This window comes from Lolium perenne, chromosome 4, assembly GCF_019359855.2.
Source record: "Lolium perenne isolate Kyuss_39 chromosome 4, Kyuss_2.0, whole genome shotgun sequence".
NCBI lineage: Eukaryota > Viridiplantae > Streptophyta > Magnoliopsida > Poales > Poaceae > Lolium > Lolium perenne.
In genome coordinates this window covers 3593741-3602602 of record NC_067247.2, presented here as the reverse complement: position 1 = coordinate 3602602, position 8862 = coordinate 3593741, and the positions used below count along the sequence as shown (strand labels likewise).

Genomic DNA, 8862 nt, shown 5'->3' with positions numbered 1-8862 from the left:
GTGCAAGTGGGGGACACACGTCCTCCGCTTTTCCTGGCGCACGTACGGTAACGCCTATCTCAATAAAAATACTGTTTTGCCCTTGTGTCTAGAAGATCCATTCTCACCACACGATTTCTTCATCCAACGGCACACTGCTTCACCCGATTCTTATATAAACCCTTCTTCAACCTCCGTTCATCCCCTTGCTTGCGCCGCTTACCTGTTCCTCTTCGCAAAACTTCCCCTGCGCCCAACTCTCTCCAATCTTCCGTTCGCACATACATTGCTCTGCCCACTGCCGTTGATGCCACCGCGCACGCGTCTGACTTCGCCACAAAGACGCCGGAATCCAAGATGGCCGCCGAGGATCTTGAGTGGGAGAGATCCAAAATCTCCAATCAAGACATCAACACGCTGAAGAGGCTCGGCCTCATGACGAAGGAGGACGCCATCCGCTTTCCTAGCGAAGAAAGCTACCCCAAGCCTCCAATGGAGTATCGGGTTAGTTTTGTTGATCACCTGATCCGCGGCCTTTCAACCCCAATCCACGATTTCCTCCGCGGCCTTCTTTTTGTTTATGGGATTCAACTGCACCAGTTGACTCCCAATTCCATCCTTCACATTTCTATTTTTATCACACTTTGCGAATGCTTCCTCGGAATCACTCCCAATTGGGCTCTGTGGAAGCGCATTTTCTGCCTCCGCCGTAATGGCTCCCACAACGTCACTTATAACATAGGTGGCGTTGTTATCTGTGTTCGGACTGATGTCGATTATTTCGACGTCAAGTTTCCTGATTCTGTCCAAGGATGGCGCAAAAAGTGGCTCTACATCCACGAAGAAAGCGCCAATTCTGTGGAGCACAACATAGTTCCTTTTGACGGAAGTGCCAGGATTCAGCGTCGCCGTTCCTGGGATGCCGAAGCTTCTGAAGAAGAGAAAAAGGCGACAGAGGCGCTCATGGCTCGTATCCGTCATCTTCAAAACACTCGAGGCAAAGAGCTATCTGGTGTTCAAATTACTGCCTACTTCCTTAGGATTAGAGTGCAGCCTCTTCAGGCTCGCAAAAATCCCCTTTGGACGTATTCTGGTGAAAATGACGCCAACAGAATCTCCAGTGATCTTTCTGTAAAGGACTTGGAAAAATTGGTTCGAAGAATTTCTCGATTAGGCAAGAAGGATCCTATTCCCTCCTCCTGTCGAGTGGAACCATACAGTGCTTCCAATCCTCTTCCCGAGGTATTTTCTCTTCTCGAAGTTCTATCTTGTTCTGAACTGTTCCTCGTATCTTATTGCAGTGGTATCTCACTTATTCTCTTTTGTCACTATTTCCTTGTAGAATCATCCTACTATGGCTTCCCTTCCTCCTCTTCCTGAGGATGGAGAGGTCGAAGAAAGAGCCGTTGTCGATGATGTCAACCAGGAGACCCCCTCTTTTGTGAATGAACCCGCAGATTCTCGAAAATCTGCGGGATCTACTGAGAAGGATGCTGCCTCTGAAGATACAACATCAGCGCAATCTCCTCCTCCTGCTGTTTCTCCGAAGAGCAAAAGGAAAAGGAGCAATGCCGAAGATTCCGGGACCTCGAAACCCGAAGAAACTGCTCCTGCACCTCGAAAAGCAGCTTATGATCCATACATCGAGAGTATCATCAGCTCGTAGGTTCCTTGCTCTTTTCCTTTTTTATTTGAAGAATTTTATCTTGCCTTGCTTTTATGCTGCCGCTATTTTGTCACAGTGATGATGAAGAAACACCAACTTTAGATGTGGCTGCTCGAACGAGCACGTCACATACTTTAGTTATTTCAGAAAAACCAGTTGAAGGGGAGGAATCGTCGCCTCCTCAACAAAATGTTGATACATCTACTCCTTCGAGCCCCCGTGCCCCTTCACCAAAAAGGGCACGGGTTGAAAAGATTGTTGATCCTGCCCCTCAGTTGGGCAGTTCGTCGCCCCCGCTCCTAGATGATGTAAGTTTGTCGACATCTATATTTTCTTTATTTTGTTTCTTCACATCTTTTTTTTTTATTATTTTTTTTTTTTTTTTTTTTATGCCGATGTTTCTCTTACTGTGTTCACGTTGAACAGCCTATGATCAAGGATCTTCTCCGCATCGGTTCCCAATTTATTGGGTACCGTGAATATGCTAATAGAGCCGAAGGTAACGACTTTCATACTTGTCGTTTTTCCTTAATTTGTCACTCCTGTTACTTGCCGCGATTTTTGATCTTTCTTCTCTCTTTTTTCCATATCTCGACAGAGAAACTTGCAGAGGCTAACGAACGCGCCGACGCACTGGCTCAAAAACTTGAGCAAAGTGAGGCGGCTCGCAAGAAAGCCGAACTCGCTGCTAGCAAAGCCAAGGTCGAAGCTGATGAAGCTAAGGCGAAAGCTGCTGGTGTCGAGGAACTGCAGAAGAAACTTGAGGATGCGACAGCTGCCTTGGATGAGCACAAAGCTGCACAAGCTTCTCGTGACGAAGGAATCCTCAAGCGTTTGAAGTCGCAAAGTCGACGTACTCTGAGTAATATTATCAATCCCTTTTATTTTACTGCACTTCCTGTTTCTTGGTTGTTGGTCGATGTCTTGTCTCGTGTGGCAGCCCAAACAAACCAGGATTTTGATCTGGATAATCCTGTCAACGATCCTCTCCTTGACGCACTTTCTCTTCTGGAGTTTCACGGGCGCGAAATTCGTGAAGGCGTGGCAAATGCTAATGCAGGATTGTCAGCGTTGTTCCCTTATTTCTTCCCGAAGAAAGAAGAACCCGCAACTTTCCTTAACCTCGCCAAGATGTTTAATGCTTCGGAAGACCTGGGATTGAAGATGCGTCAGGAGAATATGAAGGTTGCTGTCGAGAGTACTGTTGCCCTGGTTGCTGACAGCCAACAGACGCTTGATTGGATGAAGGTTGGCGACACCAGTCAGATAGAGCAGTCAAGATGGAGGTCGCTGATCAAGGCGGCCAAGCCCAACACGAAGAAGATCTTGGCGTATCTGGGGATCAAGCCAGCTTCAACTCCTAGCTCCTCGAGGCCGGAGGTCTAGTTGCATGCCTCTGTTTTTCTTTCTGTTTCTTTTGCTTCTGTCGCCAAAGTAGTCATTTGGCGACACGTACTTTCTTAACTCCACTGTAATGCCCTTGTAATTATTCCAAGAGATTAATGAAGACTTCTATCTTTGCTTGTTATTTGATGTTGTCTTGTTTATTTTTCATTTGATATTTGATAACTATACTCCATCTTCTGCTCCTTCGAATGTTTCGCCTTCTTCTTCCCGCGCGAGGAAAGCTTTTGGTGATACCGCTCCTGTCGACGATACCTTGTCGCAAGAACTGGATGAACTTCGGCAACAACTTCAGTATGCGAAGAAGCAAACACTTGTGATGATGGAGCAATCTCGTAAGTCATCTGAAGCCGAAAAAATTGCTCTTCAACAAGCTCGCGAGGCCGTAGCTGCTAAGGAAATTGCTGCTTCCGAGGCTGAAAAGGCGACTATTCGAGAAAATTTCATGCTCGAATTAATGAATGAAGCCAGTGCAGATATGTCGGGTATGCCTGTTTCATCCGCTGATATCCTTTATTTGCATACTATTGTTTCTTTGAAGGTTTCCGCTTTTTTGTTTTGATAGGTGCCTTTACTGATGCTGCTGCCGAGGAAGAGAGGGTGAATGCTAGGACAACCCTCCTTGTTAATCTCTCCTTGGACCATGGTTCTTTGTTTTGGGCTACCCCGGAAAGGACCCGCCAAATTGTCAGATTTCAAGATCGCGCCTCTCAAACTCGCGATTTCCTCGACTTCTGTACCAAGACCTTGTCCATGGTTTACAACTCCATGTTTCCTCGCAACGTCCAACCAAAAACTCTTCCTGAATTGATGGAAAGGTTCAAGGATGCTCGCAGTATCCATGATTTTGTCAAAGCTCAACTAGTAGCTGGTGCCAGATTTGCTCTTATCATGCTCCAAATCTGCCACTCGAAGCTTGACCTTACCCAGGTTGTCGAGAAGGTTCACCAAAAAGTAAAACGGCGGAGAGTTGGTGTTGACAGGATTAACACGAAGGTTACGCCTATAGCCGAAGAAATGATTGAGGACCTACTTCGGATGGATGCCGACTTTTTTGCCGATGGCCATTATGCCGATTTTCTTGGTGCTGCTCCTGAGGAAAACAGGGTTACTCTTGATGACATATTGAATCAAGACTAGTTAGTTTCTTCTTGTAGATATTTCTTCTTTGTAATCCATGACTATATTGTAAAGCAATCATTATATTTCTCTGTTTGTTTAGCCCCCGAGTGTTTCGGTGACTCTTTACTATATTTGTATACTTGCGAGGTTTTGAACCAAGGCATTTATATATTTAAGGCGAATATGAGCCCCCAAGCTTTTTATTGAGCACTATTTTGTATTTTTGTTGACTCACGAGGTATTTGAATACCAAGGCAAGTTTTTCCTTTTGTCGATGAACTATATTGAAATTCGTCGGAGCGAAGACTTTGGTCATGTCGATAAGGAAGAAAAGTTATATTGTCACTATCTTTATTATATTGCAGCACCGCGAGCCCGCCTCATTAAAAACCTTCTCCGGCCCCACTCGGTGCCCCGAAAAAGGAAAAGAGTGCGTCTGAAAACTCGCGGGCGTTTCAGTACATTGAAGCTTTACAAAGACTATATTTTGACTCTAGGCGTAACAACGCCTAAGTTGCGCCACGTTGCAGGGTTTTGGCTCCTCCTACCCTGTCTTCTTGTCCTTTATTCTGTATGCTCCTCCTCCAATTACTTCCGTGACAATGTAAGGGCCAAGCCATGGTGACTCGAGTTTTTCATGACTTTTTTGCGTGAGCCGAAGAACTAGGTCTCCCACCTGAAAAGATCTTGGCCGCAAACGTCGACTGTGGTAATTCTTCAAATCCTGTTGATATTTGGTTACCCGAGATAATACTTCATCTCGAGCTTCATCAAGTGCGTCGACGTCGTCTTCTAGCACTCTTCTCGACGTTTCTTCATCATATTCAGCGACACGTGGAGAGTTGTGCTCTATCTCGATTGGTAGTACTGCTTCTGCTCCATGAACCAGGAAAAACGGAGTTTCCTGCGTTGCTGTGTTTGGTGTTGTTCGGATGCTCCACAACACGCTTGGTAGTTCTTCTGGCCATGTATGTCGAGCTTTTTCCAGTGGTCCTAATAAGCGCTTCTTGATACCATTGCAGATGATGCCATTGGCTTTCTCGACTTGCCCATTGGTTTGAGGATGTGCAACTGACGCAAAGTTCAGCTTAATACCCACCTCTTCGCAATAATCTTTGAATTCATGGGATGTGAAGTTGCTGCCGTTGTCTGTGACGATGCTGTGGGGCACTCCAAATCTGAAGACGAGGCCTTTTACGAATTTTACTGCGGATGCTCCATCTGGTGAATTTATCGGCTTCGCTTCTATCCACTTTGTAAACTTATCGACAGCTACTAGCATGTACTCCTTTCCTCCTGGCCAGGATTTGTGTAACTTACCCACCATATCAAGTCCCCATTGAGCAAAGGGCCAAGACAATGGTATTGGTGCTAACTTTCTGCTGGAGAGTGAGGTTTTGCGGCGAACCTTTGACATGCGTCGCAAGTTCTTACTATGTCCTTGGCGTCCTCGATTGCTGTCAACCAGTAGAATCCTGCCCGAAAAACCTTGGCTGCGATAGCTCGACTACTTGCGTGGTGGCCACATATTCCTTCGTGTACATCCTTCAGGATTATTCTTCCTTCTTCGGGTGTAACGCACCTTTGCAAAACGCCTGAAATACTTCGCTTATACAATTCTCCCTTGACCACCGTAAAAGCTTTGGAGCGTCGAATTACTCGCCTTGCTTCAACTGGGTCATCGGGTATTTCTTTCCTCATGATGTATGATATGTACGGCTGCATCCACGGTATCTGTATCACCATGACCAAGTCCTGATCCTCTTCTTCGTCCTCTTGCTTTTCCTTGGCAGCCCCCGAGGGTTTCTTCTCCTTCTTTTTTGACTTTGTTGGCTTAGTGGATCTCTCTGTTATCTCTTCCCAGAATACACCTGGCGGGATTGGAAGGCACTGTGACCCGATGTTTGCAAGAACGTCGGCTTCGTCGTTGCTCAACCTGCTAATATGATTTACTTCGCATCCATCGAATAACTTTTCAAGCTCGTTGTACACCTCCTTGTATGCCATCATGCTATCATTGATTGCATCACATTGGTTCATAACTTGCTGAGCCACCAACTGTGAGTCGCCAAAGATTTTTAATCGAGTTGCTCCGCAGTGCTTTCGCCATCTTCATCCCGTGTATGAGAGCCTCATATTCTCGCTTCATTGTTAGATGCGTTAAGGAACGTCATCCGGAGGATGTACTTCAATTTGTCGCCTTCAGGTGATATGAGTACTACTCCTGCGCCAGCTCCTTCTAGTCTCTTGGACCCATCAAAGTTCATGGTCCAAGTTCTCGATAAATCTGGTGGTCTGTATTTTGCAACTCCATCCATTCTGCGATGAAGTCCGCAGTATTTGCGACTTTATTGCTTTTCTTTTTTCATACGTGATGTCCCGAGGGGAAAGTTCTATTCCCCAAAGGGAGACACGACCCGTAGCTTCTGGGTTATTCAGTATATTTGACAAGGGAGCTTCATTGACCACTATGATCGGGTGTGCTGAAAAATAGTGGCGCAATTTTCGTGCTGTCGTGAACACTCCATATGCTAGCTTTTGGTACTGAGGGTACCTTTGTTTTGAAGGTGACAAGACTTCGCTCACGAAGTATACTGGCCGCTGCACTCCATGGATTTTCCCTTCTTCCTCTCTTTCGACAACTAATACTGTGCTAACCACTTGGGGCGTGGCTGCAATATACAGCAGGAGAGGTTCCTTTTCCTTTGGAGCCACCAGGATTGGTGGTGTCGAGATTTTTCGCTTCAGATCCTCGAAAGCTCTGTCGGCCTCTTCGTTCCACTGGAATTTATCTCCTTGTTTTATCAGCGCATAAAATGGTAACGCTTTTTCTCCTAACCTGGCGACGAACCTGCTCAAAGCTGCGACTCGCTTGATTAGCTGCTGTATTTCTTTCAACTTTGTTGGCTTTCTCATTGTTACTATGGCTTGTATTTTGTCGGGATTTGCTTCAATCCCTCTTGCTGAAACTAGAAACCCCAGAAGTTCTCCTGCTGGGACGCCAAAAGAACACTTCGTCGGGTTCAGTTTGAGGCAGAATTTGTCGAGGTTGTCAAAAGTTTCTTTGAGATCCTCGATCAATGTTGTCCCCTTTTTTGATGTTATGACGACATCATCGATGTATACTTGCACGTTTTTCCCGATCTGTGTTGCTAAACACTTCTGCATCATCCTCTGATATGTTGCTCCCGCATTTTTTAGACCAAAGGGCATTGTTTTGTAGCAAAACACGCCGTAAGGTGTAATAAACGCTGTCTTGGCTTCATCATCTTCTTTTAATCTGATCTGGTTATAACCAGAGTATGCATCCAAGAAGGAAAGACGTTCGCAACCTGCCGTGGAGTCGATAATTTGATCGATCCTTGGGAGGGGAAAGTGATCCTTAGGACAATGTTTATTGAGACACGTAAAGTCGACGCACATGCGAAGGACTGTCGTGTTTTTCTTCGGCACCATCACTGGGTTAGCTACCCATGTGGCTTCTGTAGATATTTCTCTAATAAAACCAGCTTCTTCGAGTCGATTTATTTCTGAAAGCATGGCTTTGCGGTTTGGTTCCGAAAAACGCCGCAGAGGTTGTCTGATTGGTTTCGCCGTTGGATCCAAATTTAGGTGGTGCTCGGCAAGTTCCCTGGGTACTCCTGGCATGTCAGCTGGACACCATGCAAAGATTTTCCAGTTCTCACGGAGGAACTTGACGAGCGCGCTTTCCTATGCGATATCCATATCGTTTGCGATAGATGTCGTCTTTTTTGGATCTGTCGGGTGAATCTCGCACCTCCTTAGAATTTTTCTCTGTGTTGAAAGTTGATTCTTTATTTGGCCTTCCAGCGTGCGCGATGCGTCGTAATCAGTCATGCTTTTTGACGCCAAGTACTCGGCTTGCATCCCGAAAGTTTCTGCCAACTGTGAAAATCCTTGTCGCACTTATCGGCTAAGGCAAAGCTTCCCTTGACCGTGATTGGTCCTCTTGGTCCGGGCAACCTCCACAACAGGTATGTATAGTGTGGTACTGCCATAAATCTAGCATATGCTGGTCGTCCCAACAGCGTGGTATTGTGATGGAAAATCCACGACTTCAAATTCGAGCTTCTCGATTCTATAATTTTCTCGGGTCCCAAATTGAACATCGAGATTGATTTTTCCCAATGGATAACTTGGTTTCTCTGGTGTAATGCCGTGGAACCTTGTGTCTGTTGGTTTCAAGTTTGCTAAGGATATGTTCATCTTCCTCAATGTATCTGCATACATGAGGTTCAAGCTGCTGCCGCCGTCTATGAACACTCGAGAGACATCAAATCCTGCGATAGCTTCTTTGGCGAGAATAAGTGCTGACTGCCCCGGTCGAGGAACTTGCTGCGGATGATCTGCTATTGTGAAGCCGATATCTTGTCCTGACCAATTAAGGTACTCAACTGTTGGTGGAGGCATTTTCTCTGCCATAAACACCTGTCGTGAGATTACTTTTTGAGCTCTATTGGACGGCCTTCCCTTCTGAATCATCAATACTGCTCCGTTGGAGTTAGGATCAACATAGGGTGGTGGTGCAGGTGCTGCCGCTATTCTTAGCTGGTGTCGATTGTCCTCTGTAATCGCGGGAGGTGGCGGGAGATGAACCTCGCTCCTAGGCTCCCGAGGGTTTCTCTGTGCTGCTCGAGCGTGAGCATTTTCTGCGTATCTGAACATTGCAC

At 46.1% G+C, this 8862-nt stretch overlaps 1 protein-coding gene across 1 annotated transcript; it reads left to right on the top strand.

Moving 5' to 3' along the window:
• The first annotated feature begins 336 nt into the window (after positions 1 to 336).
• LOC139830431 (uncharacterized) lies at positions 337 to 3146 on the top strand. The gene is made up of 6 exons (XM_071818431.1): positions 337 to 1221; positions 1322 to 1641; positions 1722 to 1953; positions 2072 to 2144; positions 2244 to 2507; positions 2586 to 3146. Exons 1-6 carry the CDS (start codon positions 337 to 339, stop codon positions 3029 to 3031), a joined length of 2220 nt encoding a protein of 739 aa, XP_071674532.1. The 3' UTR covers positions 3032 to 3146.
• The last annotated feature ends 5716 nt before the right edge of the window (positions 3147 to 8862 follow it).

Coding starts and splice junctions, on each gene's coding strand:
- LOC139830431 (XM_071818431.1), top strand. CDS start 337: ATGGCCGCCGAGGATCTTGAGTGGGAGAGATCCAAAATCTCCAATCAA. Junction 1,642..1,721: donor ATCGAGAGTATCATCAGCTC/GTAGGTTCCTTG, acceptor ATTTTGTCACAG/TGATGATGAAGAAACACCAA. Junction 2,508..2,585: donor GCAAAGTCGACGTACTCTGA/GTAATATTATCA, acceptor CTCGTGTGGCAG/CCCAAACAAACCAGGATTTT.